This window comes from Podarcis vaucheri (assembly GCF_965113315.1).
Source record: "Podarcis vaucheri genome assembly, chromosome: 7".
In the NCBI taxonomy this organism is placed as follows: domain Eukaryota; kingdom Metazoa; phylum Chordata; class Lepidosauria; order Squamata; family Lacertidae; genus Podarcis; species Podarcis vaucheri.
The window spans coordinates 30329938-30348271 of NC_138765.1; the positions used below are offsets into that span (position 1 = coordinate 30329938).

Sequence of the window (18334 nt, forward strand, 5' to 3'; positions counted from 1 at the left end):
AAGTGAGTAAGAATGTCTCTAATTTTAAAAAGAAGACTGTGGAGGTAGCTTGCAAGCTTCAGCCCAGCAGAGATTGCAAATTATAACAATTTTGTGGGGTTTTCCCTCCTCTGCTCTGCTGTCCCAATTAACCTCTGTCTCCAGGGCCTGCCTTCATGACTTCACCAGGGGCCACTCCTAGGTCTCAGGTTAGGCCTTGAAATGCTCCTGACCTGACAACCCTTGTTAGAGCTCTCAAGTACAGTATCTCATTGACATATATCAACACTTATTATCATCTGAAAAGGTAAGCCATCTCCACCTCCTTAACAAATTTGGAAGTCCTATATGTCATATAATCTGTTCCAGCCAATGTGTGGTATTCAGGTACGTTTTACTCAGAGTATATCCATTAGAATGGATGGGCCTATTTTTGTCATGTTCCTCCATTTTAGTGGGTCTACTGTGAGTAAAACCACACTGTGCCTAGAAAATATGCGTTCAATAGTTTTTTCCCCCCTTGCTCCACTCTTTTCCCAGGGAAAACCCACTCTTTAGCTCTAAGTCAGAACACACAGCAAAACCCGATTGCCATTTGCTCCAACTGATCACTAAAGAGCAGTTTTCCCCAGAGGAAAGCAGTGGGACAAGAGGAGGTGTGGATATTTGTTAAGTTGAATATGACCCAATATGAAAAAAAGTATTTACTTAAGAGAGAGTTATTTCTGTTCTCAGCAATAAGTGGCTAGAGATAGTGGAGCACCCCAGTAAAACAGAGCGCCATGTTCTTTCTTTGGGCATCTGGCTGGGCAATATCTAGCCACCTGATCCCAAGGATCCCTAGCCCCTTTGCAACTCAAAATTGCTGCAGAAATGTAGAGAACTAAACTTAAGTTTGGAAGAAGTAGAAACTGAGAGAACCAGCAAGGACAGGTCTGTCCATCCCTACTAGTGGTCCAGACCGGTCATGGGAGGCAGACTGCAACGTGAACCTGTCGATGGAATGTCCTGGCTTTGAGGCAGAAACATGACCGGGAATGCATTCATTTACCAAAAGACAAAAAGGAGTGGGGGCGGGGGAGAAGGGTCCTTCTCCAGTGCGTAAGCTTTGCTTTTGTGTGAATGCTGCTTTGTGAAATGCGGCAGTGGAGAATCACAGCGTGAGAAGGAGGCTGGCTGCTGATGTCTTGCCTCACGCTGTGGACGTATAGCAAAAAGACTGATGAGGCTCCTTTTTCTAACCGCCTCCCTCATCAGTAGCTAATCTGGACTCCCGTTGCTCTCCTCCTATTTCTTTCCTTCCTCACACACGTCACTGAGATCGCTTAAACCCATCATTGTTCTAGGACAGCTCACAACATTTTGATGTGGGGGGGGGGGGGAGAGGAGAACAGCGTTGTCACTAGTTCCGTCAGGTAGTTTTAGACAGGACTGAGGAACTTTTAAGACCCAAGCCCATCTTCACCTGCTCTACACCTGACATCATGTGGCATCGGACCACCATGACATTTGTGGCTGGCTGCTGTTCCAATACTATCATACTAGTAAGGTGCCACCGTCCTTCCTGGGAAATTGCCTCTATATTTCACATTTATTTGCTCCTATGAGGTGTGGTGGCTTTTGACCAGATGTAAATTGAATTCCTTACAGCTGATGGAGGTGAAGGGACATTTTGGTGCTTGGTGTGGGATGGCTAGTTAGTCTTAGAATCATAGAATTATAGAATAGTAGAGTTGGAAGGGACGCAAAGGGTCATCTAGTTCAAGCTCTTGCAGTGCAGCCATTGCCTAGTTAAATGCCTGAAGGAGAGGACCTCGTAACTTTTTACTGGAATGCTAATTGTTTTCAGACCCGAGGATCTAATGCCACTTGCCCATTATGGCTGGGATTAGAAATAACTCTCTAAGTAATTTTTTTTAATTCATATTGACCAGCACAGATTATTATATAACATGTAGGACTGCAAATCTTGTTAAATTGACTTTAAGGAAGCGGAAGTCACTTATGCTTTCAGATGATAATAAATGCTGATGTATGTCAACAAGTTGCTGTAATGGTGTAATTTTAATTCTCTTCTAGTATGGTTTAATGCTTCACCATTGTTTTTCGATGGGCTACCTTCCTAGGTGGACAAGCCCCACCTGCCCCTCACTTCCCTCTGCTGCCATCTTGACCATTGGACCCACTATTGGTTTCATTCGCATGAATGTCTTCGCATGCAGAAGAAGTCCCTAACTCACCCAGAGCTTGAAACCCATTGGCTCCCCTCACCCAGCAGCTTGGGGGGGGGCGCTTTCCTGCTCCTTCTGTTGAGTGAGGCCCTGGACATTTGCCCCAAGGGGTCCTGCCTTGATGACATGCCAGCATTACACCAGCCCTTCCAAAGCTGGCACCTTCCAAACACACTTTTGGAGACCTACTTCTCAGACCATATCTTTTTACATAGGGATAGGCTACCGGCCCACCAGCTGAAGACCACGAGAGTGCTTCCCACAGCACGCAGGTAAAGCAGAGATATCATAAACTTGTATTCACACATCTTCCTTTGCTAGCCCTGCCTCAATAAACTCTCCAAAACGCACAGGTGATGTCTAGATATTTAATGTTTGCTGCAGAAAATACTGGTAGGATAAAGCTATCAGGTTTGGAAACCAGAAATGCTGGATAGTAAAAGCCTGTTTTAGCTTACCACCACATTTATTTATTTGCTTTAGCAAAAGCTGAAGATTCCAGAAAAACCTGCAGACCTGCATTCATTTGGAAAATGCTGGTGACAGAGGCCTCTCTCTCTTTCTCTCCATTAAGCTACAGGCCTTCTACAGTTAAACTTGATGTGTGATTAAAACAAAAACAAAAACCAGAGCACCTAGAGGGACAAACACTCAATCACATACATAATTATAAAGGCGTAAGCTTGAGCATTTATATATTTAGACATAGCCAATGTGTGTGTGTGTTTGTGAGTGTGCACACACACCATCATTATGGCTCTCACATGAGAACAGACAAACCTGACCTAACTGCAGCAATTTTCAAAATGCATGTCACCTTTCCAAGCACCCAGCACGCTTCCAAATACAGATTAAAACACACTTATCCAAGTATAGCTTACATTTCTTCTTGAGCCATCATTCATTGCCTTCCCGCCTAAATTTAGAGGGGAAATAATTGCAATAATTATGCAAGAAGCTTCCTTTCAATCTGCAGAGATGATGTCAAAAGCTGCTAAGTGGCGGAAAGGAAGATTTTTTCCCTTCTGACAACACAGTCCTAAAACAATGCTTTGCTCAAACTGCCAGAGAGAGGAAATTTAGAAATAAAAAGAGGGAGTCGACTTCCCTTTCAACTTTATTGGATTAGTTTCTCTGGTCTCCCCCACTTTCTTATTAAAGATGATTTGCCGCAATGCTTCTGTGGCATTTATCAGGCAGCATATCAGAGGAAATGGGATTCAATTAAGGTACAAAGAAATTTCAGATTTGCTCTCTTTCTTTTTAAAAACCCCCAATACTAATTAGTATTTTGAGCAAGCTATAACACTAGCTCAGCTGTCCCTTCAAAGAAAGGGAAGCATCACAGGCCTTTTCTATTCATTCTGGTAAGGCTATTTATCTGCACTTTCTCCCACTCTTTCTCCAGGCATTCAAGGGTCTTCCCTCTCATTTTATCCTCACAACAAGCCTGTAAGGCAGTCTAGGTGGTTATTATTGCAATCATTATTATTTAGACTTATTAGTTGCTTGATACCTAAAAGGTCTCTAAGCCACTTACATTCAAGAACATAAACATAAATACACTATACCACAGGGGGGGAAATAAACATTTTCATATAACACCTGCAATTCACACACCCTTTCGCACTCCCCCTGAAGGAGCAGGTTTGCACTTTGGGGGTATGTCTGAATCCAGCTCTGTCACTGGAGGCTCAGAAATAACTTTTACCAACTGCACCTACAGCCATACCTGGATCTCAACTGTGCTAGGCCGGAGGTAAACCCAAGCAACGCGGTCCCGGTCCGGTCCCGAATCCAAGGATTCTGCGAGGAGTCAGTCCAACAGGGCCAAGGCAAGTCACAAGGCAGGAAGCCAGGCTAGGTCAGGCACAGGATCACAGGCAGGTTCTGGCAAACAGCAACGTTGCTCCCGCAACCTGGGGCAGGGTCCAACAGCCTTTTATCTCTGTTGGGGTAACGGCCGGTCCTGATCCCCCGGTGACTCACCTCCCTGTCTCGCCTGAAGGTGAGCACTCCTCCTGCAAGTACTTCTCTCAGACCTGAGTCTCTGCAGCTTGGGAGATGTCGGTGGGTTACTAGACCCAGAGGCCACCTCAGCCTCTCCTGACCCAACTGGTTGTGGAGCAGCTGTACGTGATTACCCAGCAGAGGGTAATTACCCGCATCTGGAGCCAGGGCAGGCTCAGGCCCCTGACTCGGCCCAGCTGGAGCTTGTTGCAGGGGAACCTGTGCAGACTGGGGCTCTTCGGAATCAGGCCCCAGACTCGGTTCAGATGGCACCTGAGGCAGAGGATCTGGTGCGGACTGAGACTCCTCCGGTTCTGGTTCCGAGCCCGAGTCCCAGGCCATCACATCAACTGCCCTTCCTGCTGTCCACCCTTAAGCCTCTTTAGATTTAAGGTAGACTTGGACCAGGCCTGAACCATATTTCAAATAGGATTGTGCTCTGAAAAGTAAGGTTTGTGGGGTTGTATAGTCTGACTCAGAGTGGACCCATTGAAATGGGCATGACTTAGGTCTATCAATTTCAATGGGTTTAAGTGGATACCTACAGAACTTTCTTCTCCCTCAGGAACCATTCTGGAGAGCACCTTGCAGTTGAGGTATGGGGTGGTATGTGAATTATCCATGAGAGGGCCTTCCTCACAATGCCACGGAGGCTGTGGGACCAATTTCCAGCTCCTCTGCTTTTGACCTTCTGGTGACGAAAGCAACATGTTGTTGTTTTTTAATTTAAAAAACCCCAGCTATTGCACCTCTGAGCCACTGTGGTGAATATTTCCTCTTCTGCTTCTTTCCTACTCCCCTATTTGATCTTCTGCTTTTGCTGCATTTCTGCATTTTTAAAAAAATGTTGTTGGCTGCCTTGAAACATTTATATACATAAATCCAATTTTTTTTAAAAAAATACTTCTTTTCAGAATTTAGACGCTGTCAGGCATGGACCTTTGGGTCAAGTAGGAACAGCCTGGTGGCTTCTGACAACTTGCCCAGACTGAGGAACGATCTAGTACTAAAAGCTTTATATAGCAGGCCGTGGCATGGGATTGGCTCCTTCATGTCACCAGATTCCCTCCCCACTCCCTCCCAACCAAAGGGATTCTGGACTGCCATGCAAGCGCCCGTTTAAATTGCTTCTCTGCAGTTCCCTTGTCCAATCAGTGCTTGGCATCCTGTGCCAGCAAGTTCATTGCTCAGGGCTGGTTTTTTTTTTACCAGAATCATTATATAGGACTTCAGAAAAGGACTGGGAGGGGGGAAAGTGCTTTTTTTTTTAGTTGGATCTATGAATAGAACATTAATCCTTCAGATTTCACTGAAAAGGGGCTTAATTGAGATAAATCCGTGGATGCATAATGAATGTGATAAGTAAAAGTGATAGGGGCATTCTCTTCGCATGGATTCATTTCCAAGTAAGTCAATCATTTGGGGCGAACATTATACTTCAAGCTCTTTGGTTAGAAGTCTATTATAAGCCAAATTTGTTATAATCCAACCTCCCTCCACCCCCTTTCTCTGCAGTCCTGGCTTCACAATTTGGCAAAACAGAAAATAAAAGTTGATGAGCCAATTGAAGGGATTTTCCTTTTCATTTCAAGCAGTTCATATAACTGTGTATCAAAGGCCGGCCAAGTGCAGTTCCCTTTGTCTGGAATGATTGCCTTCCATTCATTTCTCATTGCATATAAGAGATACATGCGACATGCTTCACACACAGTTTTCACCTCTCCTAACTCATAATTTTAATTGGGACAATGTAATGTAATGTAATGTCTGTCCTAATCATCCAGGAAGGATAGCAGAGTTCACAAACTGCATTGCACTTCGATTTAAGAAGGCTTTGAGCATTTGGCATGCTTTAGGAGGAAAGTAAAGATCTTTGTAGGAAATAAATAAAACAATGTCATTTTTCAGACCTTCGGTCCATTTTTTTTTTACCCCTCGCAGATTTGGTTTGAGTAAACAGATACCCAGAGCTAATTTTGTCATGTGTAGAAGGAAAAAGGTAGGGTTCAATGTCCATCAGGTCACCCTATAGAGTCTGGCTAAATTTGGTTTGTATTTGAAGCACTCTCCAGGCACATGGAAAAAATGTATTGCTTAACTATGGTTTATTTTCCTTAACCAGAGATTCTTGTTATTTCTAAGACTATTGTTAAGGATTAGGCACAGTCAGGGCACACCAGGTGTCTTCATGCAAACATTCTCAAGGAAAAGGGCTTAGCTTGGCAACCTAATACATTCGGGATCTTAATGAGGTCCTATGGTTAGTGTAAATCATGGTTAAGCGCTTGCATAGAGCAGAACCTACCTGATCAACTGGTGCCAAATTTCTAGGTAAGATCAGACACATCAGATTTTACAAGCCAGGCAACTATTCCCTTTGGCAGGCAGCTCTTGCTAAGGTCAATCTGTAACATTGGCTCCAACCTCATAAAGATGACAAGAAAAAAAATGAGCGTTTCAGCTGGTGGGAAGGAGCATGTTGTGGGTGGTCACTTAGTCACCATGTAATGTGTGAATCAACCTATTCTTAGATAATCCCCGCCCTGCCCCCCATTATAAAAACCACCAGTGTGCACTTTTCTTGAAAATTGCTTTGCCTCATAAGCAAATATATGCAGATTCTACTGATCAACCAAAAGTTGTAAGATTAACCAGCTGATAGACCCAGGTCACTTCCATATGACCCATTAATAGAGAATCCATCCAGATTCGTTTGCACAACATTTTCAGGAAGGTAAGACAGTCAGCTATTTAATGGGCATTCATTCTAATTGGCATGCTAGGGTGGATATATGAAGTTGTGTCAAGCACATGTTAGCACACACTTTCCAGTGTATTTTCCCATCAAGTTTCAGTTTGTGGTGAGAGAAGGCTTGTAGCACTAGAGCACCAAATCAACTGATCTTCAGGTTACAAGCAACTAACAACTCTCATAAATAATAATAATAATAATAGCATTTCTTCTTTTAAAAAAGTAGAAAACTACTTTATCTGCAAGAAAATGTTTATTTTTTGTAAACCCCACAGAAAAAAAAAGAATGCAGCCAAGACCGAGTATTTCAACAAAAGTTGTGCCCAAAGGGCAGCAAAAAAATAAAAATAAAAAAATAAAAAATGGGGGAACCTCAACACAAAAAAGTCAGTGACAATAGTCCATGTTTTGCACAAAGATGAAAACCTATGACATTTCTGAGTAACACTTTCATGGTGACAATTACACAAGATGATTCAAAAATGCAAAATGACAGCAACATGCACACCTGGCTAAAGCTAGAAGTTTTTTTATCTCAAAAGAATCTGATTTAAAATGATGGATTTTAATACTATTTTTATTGACTTGCTTGTCCTACTTAATTTTTTTTAAAACAAGGCATACTTGCCAATTCATATGAAACTTTAAAAATTGCTGTTGTTTTTAAAGAAGAACTTTGTCCTTCCAGAGTCCACTGCATGTTGGCAAAATCATAATGGTTTGATTTTATAATTTTGCTAGTTACTAATACGATTTTGTACCCCTCCCACCATGTCCCCTCCCACCCACACCCAAACCTTAAACACTTTGAAAGTCGCCAGTGCAACACACTTTCCTACCAATGCACAATATACATTTAAACTTAAATCTTTGTGCAATTTTATGAGTTTCTTTTTTAAAAAATTACTATTTTTTAAAAAAGCTCCTTGGCACAACTGCTGAGATTTTGTCAGCCCCATTGAAATTAAATTGTCAAACACAAGATGATATAAAGCATAATCGCAGTTGACTTTTTAAAAAAGAAAACCCGCAAACTGCCGTGTTCTTGAGCCAACCTGGCAGTCTCTTGTACTGTATATAGTACATTGCACAGTTCCGCCTTCACCAAAACACTCCCTCTGCTGCTACTGAGCCCTCTACAGCATATCCTAACCATATGAACACTGTTGGATTTTGTACCCAAAACAAACAAACAAAAAAGAGATGTAAACTAGGATTGCAACGGGCACCTAAATTACCATGTACGATCTGCAGTAGACTCTGTAAAACGAGCTCGGCATTACAAGCTAGATGATAGTGAAAGCGGGAGAAAATTGTTTAAATGAACGAGTTTCCTCTTGAAATATCTTTTTTTCCCCAAGGCACTGTTGAACAAGACTGTTAGCAGTTCTCAAGTGACTAAATACACCGATGGGAAACTAAACACTTTACACAACCACCAATGTTACATTATTGTCTACACCCTTTCTGCAATCCTTATGCCCTCCCTTAAAACTGATGCCCCCTTAAATATGGTTTGGTCCTTAGAGGGGTAAGCTAATAGATTTCTTGCACATGCGCTTCCCCATCCCTCTGCCTCACAATCCACTAACATCATCAAAAGCTTGCTTGAGCACTTAAACCCTCTTGCCCTTAAAAAAAAAACCCTAAGGAATTTCCATCATTATTCCTTTGAACTCTTAATTTGTAATTTTGGCTTCATTATGTGTTTTTTTTTTAAATGGGAAGAAAGGGTTTTGTATCAAGCAGAGCTCTGTGTTAATTTATCCTTTCAAGAGGAAACCTTACAAGAGGTGTTCTTTTTGGGAAAAAAAAGAGAGGCAGAATTTGCTATGTGAAAACCAAGAGTCGTGGGTTCTTTTTCCCTTAATGCGTTGGCCAAGAAAGAAACCGTATAAAGTTCTGTGAGGTTTTCTAAAAATTTACAAGAAAAAACTGATGGGCAGTTCTAGCCAAACCTTGATGTTCAGGTTCTTTCCCCCCACTTCCCTCTTTTTTATTTTTTTATTTTAAACAATAAATCAATACAGTCTCACACAATACAAATTTCATCTTGACTGCAAGATATTTTTCTGTGTGATGCCTTCCGTGTGACAAACTGGAAGCTGGTCTTTACTTCTTCAGGGGTTGATAAACTGAGGCATTGGGATCAAGTCCAGAAGGGCTGGTCTCCACAAATTTGGAAGAGTAATGTGGGGAAACAGGACTCAGTGTGCTGGTGGCCGCAGTGTATGTTATGCTGGGCATGACTGCCATGACTTCTGCTATCTTCTGTTTTAGGTCCTTGATCTCCTGATCCTTTTGAATTATTTGCCCTGCAATATTAAAGAGGAGAGAAAAGAACTGTCACCAAATGCCAAGGTTTTTATACCAGATAAAAACTGTGGACAAACATGTTATGGGGTGGAGTCTGAGGGGATCAGAAGTGGCATGATCAGAAGGTTGGCGGTTCGAATCCCCGCGACGGGGTCAGCGCCCGTTGCTCAGTCCCTGCTCCTGCCATCCTAGCAGTTCAAAAGCACAGCAAAGTGCAAGTAGATAAATAGGTACCGCTCCGGTGGGAAGGTAAACAGCGTTTCCGTGCGCTGCTCTGGTTCGCCAGAAGCAGCTTAGTCATGCTGGCCACATGACCCAGAAGCTGTCTGCAGACAAACGCTGGCTCCCTCGGCCAGTAAAGTGAGATGAGAGCTGCAACCTCAGTCATCCGTGACTGGACCTAATGGTCAGGAATACCTTTACTTTTTAAAACAACATGCACAGCTTTTTAAAAAAAGAACTGCAAAGCTAAATTAAAACCTGAGTGTTCCACAGTAATCAATAGATTTAGCTCTGGCAGATAATTTCCACATTCCCTCTACGGCCATGTGAAACGGAAGGAAGATCTTTACAAGCATGCCTTTACTAAGACAGTGTTCTTGACACATTTTATTTTAACCCGTTCATTCAGATTTCCTAAATGCTGGAAACTCTTGCTTTACCTATTTCCAAGTTTTGGGTAGAAATCATACATCTACTTTCTTTCCTTCAGTACTTATCTTCTTTATTTGGTGATGGAGTGGGGTGGGTGGAATAGGTTTGTACTGGTGGTGAGCATGATTTAGGCAAAGTTGACTTGATGGGACTTTATCTTGAATAGGATTTTCCATCCAAAAATAGAGGGAGACTCTGTTCTTTTGTTAACTTTGTGCGCCCTCTGCTGGCTAAAGTGGAAGTTTACAGTCCAAAGCAAATCACAAGAAGAGCTGGGAAGGAACAGGAAGTGGCAGAGTTTGGCACGCATTTTCACAGCAAAGAGCTTGCCCTTTCCAGCAATATTTTCCGGAGTGACAAAATATTTGCCTTTGTTGTATCCCTGCTGCCAAGGCCAATGCTCTTCATGTTGCCCTGCTGTAATGAAACCATCACAGCGCAGTAAGGCAGGACCGGGACAGCTGGGAGTTCTCCTACCACCCCCACTTTAAAATGAGGGCAAAGGATGGGCCACTCAATGAACAAAAAAGCCTGGACAAATAAAAAGCGGCTCCAAAGCAGGAGCACAGGGAGGAATGAGAAGCTGTGAATTGGATCACTGCAAACAGTAAAGAAAGGAACTGTATGAAGGTTGTCTGGGGCCACATACACCTGCTGGATTTCCTAAAAACTTGGAGGTGAAAAAACGATATTTCCTTAGAACTTCCTGGAAGAGAACTCTAATGGCATTTTTATAGAGGCCTATGCAAGAAGGTTATTTCCCCAAGGTTAGAAAATAAAGTAACAGCTAAGGAGGGAGAAGTACAAATTAAACTATTTAAGGAAATTGCCATTTATTATTTGCTCTTCCCACTTCCCTCAGCATTTTGTTTTCCTGGACAGAGTATACAAAATGAAGAATTCCAGCTGTGCCTGGGCTATTAATTTTCTACCACATTACGTTTCTGCAGCATCCGCACTTGGAGTTGCACTCAGAGATCCAATAAAAATTTAACCATCTGTTTTCTAGCAGTTTGCTTCCACTCTAAAGAGAAACAAAACACTGTTGATTTCTTTGGTGTGGAGTTTGCTGCATTTGATTAGGATTGTCTGACCAAGTCGCTGCTGTTCAGGTGGACCAAAGCAATTACTCTCACGTCTCCAAACCAGTCCTCTGCACTCTCTTGTTTAACCTGTTTCCACGGAGACTTTCAGAATTACTGTTGGACGTCCAAGCAGTAGTTAACCTGACCGGACAAATGCTCGTTAAGGTTTGAGCCCTACTGCAGCATGGAGGAGCTACTGAAATGTTGCCTAAAGCAAAATTCAGTGTGGCGCTGGGGTCCTCCTTAGGCAAAAAAATCTGAGGAATCTCAAGGAAAGCCAAAATAATGCCAACAAGGCTTAGAAGTTTGTCCGGGGTGGTGGTGTGGTTACTAAGACAGGACAAATTTATTGGGGGAGGGGGGGGATTTCCCATATATTCCAAGCGGGAACAATTTCCAAAAAGGTAGTTCCAGCTGTCAGCAGCCAAAATCAAAAGGGCTACGAGCAGAACAGGAAGTGTGTATTGGGGCTTTTCTGACTCATCCTTCCCAATGGAGTCCTTCATAGTCCTGTGGCAGACTGGGGCTGTGGAGCAGGCTTTGAAGTAGTTGAAGAAAACGCAGCAAGGCTATAAAAACCAGCAAGCACCCACACAGTCCCCAGTGTTTGCACAGAAGTGCTTTTCACAGGAACACTGGATTCTTTGGTATCCCATGGTATCTCACTGGACAGTAGAGGGCACAACCTCATTTTCTATCACTTTGCCCAGCAGCACGGAGAACCCCACTTACCTTGAGCTATCTCAAGCTGTCTTTTTGCATCTCCTAATGCAGAGAACAGGTCCAACTTGATCCTCGTCTCCGCACTCAAGCTGTTCTCTAAGTGCTGTGTCTTATCCTGCATGGCTGAAAGTGCTGACATTAACACCTCTGTATCCTTTTCGTTCTCTTTGTACTTCCGCAGTTCCTTGAGAGTAATTAAAGCAGGACTGTTACAAACAGCAACTTTATACTGAGATAAAGGGGAAAGAACAAGACTGAGGGTTGTGGCTGGGGAAGGGGAAAAATTGGGGTCAAATCTGCAGTATGCTGGGTTATATCCTTTGACCTCAAGTGCACTATGTAAAATATACGTGTTCATAAGGCAATTTAGCTCTGCAGAAGCTGCAGCTTGGAAATCGACATGTTCAGCTGTAGTAATACAGTTTTCTTCACCCAGCCTCCCCAAGGGCTCAGAATAGATTACAGTGTATTCTTATGGCTCATTCAACATGAACAATGTACCAATTGCAGAACACAAAGCCGGCTTGATGTGGGGGCTCTTCCAATCAGCTGTTGATTAAGACGCACAAATTTCCAGTCTTGAAAACCACATTTAACTAGGAAGTCAATGTAAATTTGTGAGATTATGTCAGAGCAAGCTGTATGGATGTCCCACCCCCAGGAAGTCACTCCGAGATATGAACCCTCTATGTTCATGGCAGTACAGTCTCTTCCTGACCCCACAACCAGTTTTCCTGGGGTGGAATGAGAGTGGTGATGATAGACTTTACCCACAGCCTCTAATGCAAAGCAGGTTGAGCAAAGGCAGAAGCTGATCTAAGCTAGTGGCGGCCAACCTTCAAGTCAACCTGCACGTCCTGTACTAAATGTAGGCGGACTATATGCCAGGCTGGGAAAGAGACTGTCCCAGTTGAAACAGTGAGATTCTAATGGTGGTGGTGGTCACTTCTAGTTTTCTGAGCTGGGAAGCATGCAATAGCAGCAGAGTAACTGACAGCTGGAGAGGACCATAAGCAGCCCTCCACACATAGCTACGCCCATGGGCCTTCCTGTTCTTACCAAGGTATGGCACAAGTTTCCACCATCAGAAGTTGGCCAGCCATGGTGTAAGTGGGGAACCTTAGGGGTGGGGGCCAAATGTGACATTCCAAGTTTCCCTATCTGGCCTCAGGACTCTCCCAAGGCCACAAACCCCATCTGGACTTGTTCTGCACCCTCCTTGAGCATTGTTGCCTGCCTGGTTGCAGTCTATAGCTCTGATAATGTCTCTTGCTTCCCTCGATGCTGGATAGAGGTGTGGGTAGAAACTAGCATACAGCACAAAGGTAAACATTTCATTCCTCCCCATTCTCCCTCTGGTCTTCCACAGCATTGGCATGTGGCCCCTGGAAGGTTGCCCAGAAGGGAATCCAGCCCTCAGACTGAAAAAACATGTTCCACTGCTGGCCTAAACCTATTAGGCTCACTTGGACCTCATCAGAGAAATATCAACACATGATACTGCCTTATACTTCATCTAGCCCAGGATGAAAGTTGCTCTGAAGAGTCTCAGGCAGAGAATCTTTCTTAGCCCTGCTACCTGAATGCACACACTTTGCTCAGTTGGAATACCACAGCTTGAACCTGGGACCTCCTCAGTGAAAAATATATCCTTTTCCGCTGCACTGCGGACTCTCCCCACAATAGGGAGAAGGCAAATCAGGACCGGAAACCAGGTGGGGCACCACAGGCAAAGTGAGTACAAGAATGAAGTGCTAGAGAAAAGCTCAATAAATTCCAACTTTCTGATAAATGGGGGAGAACGTTATATAACATTCCCTCTCTGTAAATTAAAATGTTTGCTTAAGGGGTTTTGACAAGTTACTCAACCTGTGCAGGCTTTATTTTAAGGGTGGGGTACTCGAACTATTTTAGCCTCCAGAGTTAAATGTACTTGAGAACGCCAATAAAAAAATAGGTTTTACTTAATATACCTGTAGAAAACAAAAAGTCAAACTGTTTTTCACTTTAAAACACAAGTGAGAAGCTTTTGATTATTACAAAAATATTCCTTGTACATTTCACAGCTCCCTGTGTAGCAAAGCAAGGGCCACACTACTTTTCCCTAGCCACTTTGATTATGTGGGCCTGCGGAAGAGGAAGAGGAAAACACAGAAACATTTCACTGCAAATTTATGGGGGAAACCATGAACAGGTTCAGAAACAAGTGTAAAACTTGAAACTATGTTTTACAGAGTTATTTTAAAATGCACATTTCTATTTAAAACTGACACTGTTCCTAAAAACTTTAATCAAAGCTTGCTTTTCTAACAATGGAGTAAGAGTGTTATACAAATGAACATCATAGTTTGTTTCAGGTTGGGACTACACTTTTTGGAGGGTAAGTGATTAACCCTTTCTCTGTCCACTGATTATCCCCAGCAAATACCATTCCCTCACTATTTTAATTTCTCCTCTCCTCCAAGAGGGCTCAAAAACTGCAATTAGTTTATTTAAAGTATTATATTTTAACCACAAGGCACCTAACATTATAAATGTATTATGAGGATAAACAGGATGATTATCCTACTAAGGCAGAATATAAAAATCTATCAATTCCCACTTAATACTGAACAGGGGTGGTCCTGTGCCAATCACTTTGGGAAGGAAAAAAACAGGGCAATCTGCAAATAGATCAAAGTTTTCAGCATACCTGTAGGAACTTCAAGGTATGCAGAAGTATATTACAGATGAAACTTGGCCTCCAGAAGTGAGCCAAGTCATGAAACACTAGATGCTGATAACTGTGTGTGCACGTCAGGAGCTTCCTTGACTATTTGTGTTTTCTCAGCTCTAGGCTTGTACATCCCATGGGGCTGGCCATCCATGGCCCACTTTCAAATGTAATGTGTAAAAAAAAAAAACCCTTCAAAGTGGTGTTTGGCAATGATTTATGTTTGTTTGTTTGTGTGCTTTATTTGTTTATAATTTTGTGAAAATTAATAAAAAATTGGGGGGGGGGAATTAAAGTGGGGTTTGGCAAAGCTCAAGTAGGCAGGTTTCCTTCAAGGAAAGAGGGAGGCATGACAAAGAAAAATTAGCTTTTAGACTAAGTCCGGCCTATTTAGGATAACAGAAAGAAACACAACCCTATGCACTCTTCTCTCACAGAAAATGTGGCAGGCATTCTGAAGGGTCAGGTTCAGGCTGCGAAGGAGGCATGCAATGTCATGGTGCACTCTCATTACCTGCACTTTCATTTCTAGATCTCGTATCTGATCTTCTTTCAGCTTTATGTCAATCGTTAACTTCTTGCACTCTGTCTCCAGGTCTCTGATGCGATTTCGTAAAGTTTCAGTGCATTCCCCTCTGCCAAACAAAACAAGAACCAAGGGAGTAGGGAAAGAGAGACTTTCAATGTGTGCCACTTTTTTTTTTTTAAGTGTTGTTACAATCAGGCAGTCACACTTCCAGGTCTGCTTATCTTTAGCCAAGTGATGGTGTCACGTGCCTTCATACCTTTTGCTGTTCCTATAAAACAGCTTGGTGATCATCAAGCAAAAGAGAATACAAAAATGCGATCCCTCCCTGCAACCTGAAACACTGTAAGACCGTAAGAAAAGCCTGCTGGATCAGGCCAGTGGCATCTTGTTCTCACAGTGTCCAATCAGATAGATGCCTGTGGGAAACCAGCACGCAGGATCCAAGCACTCTGCCCTCCTGTGGTTTCCAACAACTGGTACAGTCAAACCTCAGTTCTCAAACGGCTGCGTTTTCGAACGTTTCGGCTCCCAAACGCCGAAAACCCAGAAGTAAATGCTCCAGTTTTTGAACATTTGTTGGAACCTGAACGTCCAAAGCGACTTCCGCTTGAATACAAGAAGCTCTTGCAACCGACTGGAAGCCGCACCTTGGTTGTTGAGCTTTTCGGAAGTTGAATACTAAATTAATATTACTATTATGAACGGTCTTCCGGAAGGGATTATGTGCGACAACTGAGGTTTGACTGTATTCAGAAGCACTCCTGCCTCCAACTGTGGTGACAGAGAATAACCATCATGGCTATTAGCCATCAATGGCCCTCTCCTCCATGAATTTGTCAAATCCTCTTTCAAAGCCATCCAAGTTGGTGGCCATCACTGTTTAAATATGCACTGTGCGAAGTACTTTTATTTTTATTATCTGACTCTGTTTTTTTTCAAATGGCACAGACCAGGACATTTATTTTTATTATCTGAATCTGTTTTTTCATATTATACACCTTAAAAAAAAAAATCACACGCATATAATAAATTGTACTTTCTTTGGTTGGTCCTGAATCTTCCAATATTCAGCTTCACTGGATGTCACCAAATTCTAGCGTTATGAGGGAGGGAGCCTAGTACCTGGTAGCAGCAGCAAACGCAACAGCCCGCGCAGCAGTTGCTTCTTCCAACTTCTTCCTTTTCTTTTCTTCCATCAACTGCTTTTCTACAAAGGTTCGTGCCTCTTGCTCTGCTTTGAGTTTTTTCTCCAATTGGCCAATGGTCTGCTTATCTTTTTGTTTCATTTGCACAGCATTATGTAGTCTGAAAGAGGGAAGAAAAGGAACATGATCCCTGCTACTTTCTTTAGCCTGAGAAGAAAATAAAGTACTATTCCAGAAGTGTAACTTCTTTTAAGTGCTCAGCCTTCCCTTCTGAGAAAATGGAGACTGCTCTCTAAATTTTGGCAGAAGAGGGTGACACGTGAGTGGCATTCAATGCTAGTCCTACTCATTAAAATTCGTGAAATTAAGTCATGACCAATGGGCTTGCTTTGAGTAGGACTAGCACTGGATACAATCTCCAATCACTACAAGTCAAAGCAGAACTTCTCGTCTTAAGAGAAATTTGTATATAAATGCCTAAATTCCAATGAATTACCAGTTTGGGTAAGAGTTCAGTGGATAATAGGAAGGATTTGAGTAGGGGGACACTATGTGCATCACTTTTTATTAGATTAGAGTGGAAGGAAATCAGCACTATAGCAGAGCTAAGGTGTGAATAACTTTTCTGTTAAGCCTGACCTTTAGCTGTTTAAATCATGTGCCTCTTTGAACAAGAGATAAATGTCATTCTCCATATGCTCATATAGCATTTTTACAGATCAATAGGAAAGAGTTATTAATTTCTACAGCACTGTCAGTACTAAAAGAGTGTGGTACTATAGCAAACAGTTCAGAGTGCAAAATTTAGGCCTTTATCTGGGCATAGTCAAGAACTTTTAAATCTTAAATCTCTTTCCACTGAAATGATGAATGGAGCTCAAGAGAGATAAACTTTGCCTGGCTTGGGCTTTGAGATTTCAAAAATCTGCATTTGATTTTAAAAAATTCAGATTACAAGTACAAAAATCAGCTGGGAGGAAAAGGCTCACTATATTGCGAAGTGAGAACCAAACTTACTTATTCTGAAGCAGCTCATTTTCTTGTCGGAGCTGTCCAATTTCAGACCGAATCCCCCGCTCTGTGCTGGTCAGAGAACCAATCTGACTGCGCAGCTCTTGTTCAATCTGCCTGCTTGCCTGCAGGTCGGCCTTTAACTTCTTAATATCTTGTTCCAGCCTAGGATAAAGAGCAGTAGTTCCTTTTTAATTTATGTATTTTTAAAGAGAACAGAGATAGCTTCATTTATCTATTGCAGGGCTGTCCAGCAGGTCGATTGCGATCTACCAGTCGATTGCGGGTCGCCCCTGGTCAATTGCGTGATCCTGAGTGATCCCTCCCCCCCCCAAAAAAAAACCTTTCGTCATTCCAATGGGTAGGTCACTTCCAGTTTTTTTATAGTGGGAGTAGATTGCAGTCTTTGGGGAGTTGGACATGCTGGATCTATTGAATGCTCAAAGTTTGGCCCTGGGCTTCTCCTTTAAGAAAAGGCCATCAAGGGCCTTTAAGCGTGTTTCCACTTTCTCCACCCAACCTCTTATCTCATTGCACCCATTAATGTGCAATCTTTTGGGTCAAGCGATACATGACTGGCAGAACTAAGTTGCAAGCTGGTGGGATAAGGGAGGCAATTTGCATTGCAAAAGTGATGTGTAGGTAGGATGATGAGCCTCCTTCCTCCTACACCTGACATTTCTGCACTGACCCCCCTCCCACCACCCACAGACCCTTTAAATCTCTTCTCCAGTTATTTTTATGCCAGCCAGGCTCACTTCTGGTATTGAAGCTTGGCTGGGGGAAAGTTATTCATGAAATGGAAAGGGTAGAAGCAACCGGTTGAGAAGAACAGTACAATTCAAAATCAGAAGCTCATATGACCATTTTATGTTCCAAAATCACACATGCACCCGTTTCCTCGAACCACATTTGAAAACACAGATCTGCCACAGTCATATGTAGTTTGGCCTTTACTTGGGATATAAATAGGGATCTGTCAGTTGTACGTGCAAGTACGTTTCCCAGGCTAGAAGGTAACCCTTTCTTTTATTGACATTAACTGTGATAACCAGAACACAACACAGCAAAATTTAGCATTAGAAAGCTTTAACTTCAATTCTGTGTACTCAAATCTTAATAGTACAATTTCATGGTTTACCTAGCAAATATATATAAGTGATAGAGGATTTTGGCAAGCTCCTAT

The 18334-nt window shown here is 42.6% G+C and overlaps 1 protein-coding gene across 1 annotated transcript in view; it reads right to left on the minus strand.

Moving 5' to 3' along the window:
- Positions 1-7206: 7206 nt before the first annotated feature.
- Positions 7207-18334, minus strand: part of MACO1 (macoilin 1) — a 63784-nt gene continuing 52656 nt past the window's right edge. Inside the window, exons 7-11 of the mRNA XM_082231627.1 lie at positions 17155-17313; positions 16115-16297; positions 14978-15098; positions 11760-11934; positions 7207-9287 (exon numbers count right to left, since the gene is read on the minus strand). Coding sequence (XP_082087753.1) covers positions 9085-9287; positions 11760-11934; positions 14978-15098; positions 16115-16297; positions 17155-17313 — 841 coding nt within the window. The 3' untranslated portion in view covers positions 7207-9084. The remainder of the gene's footprint in view (positions 9288-11759; positions 11935-14977; positions 15099-16114; positions 16298-17154; positions 17314-18334) is intronic.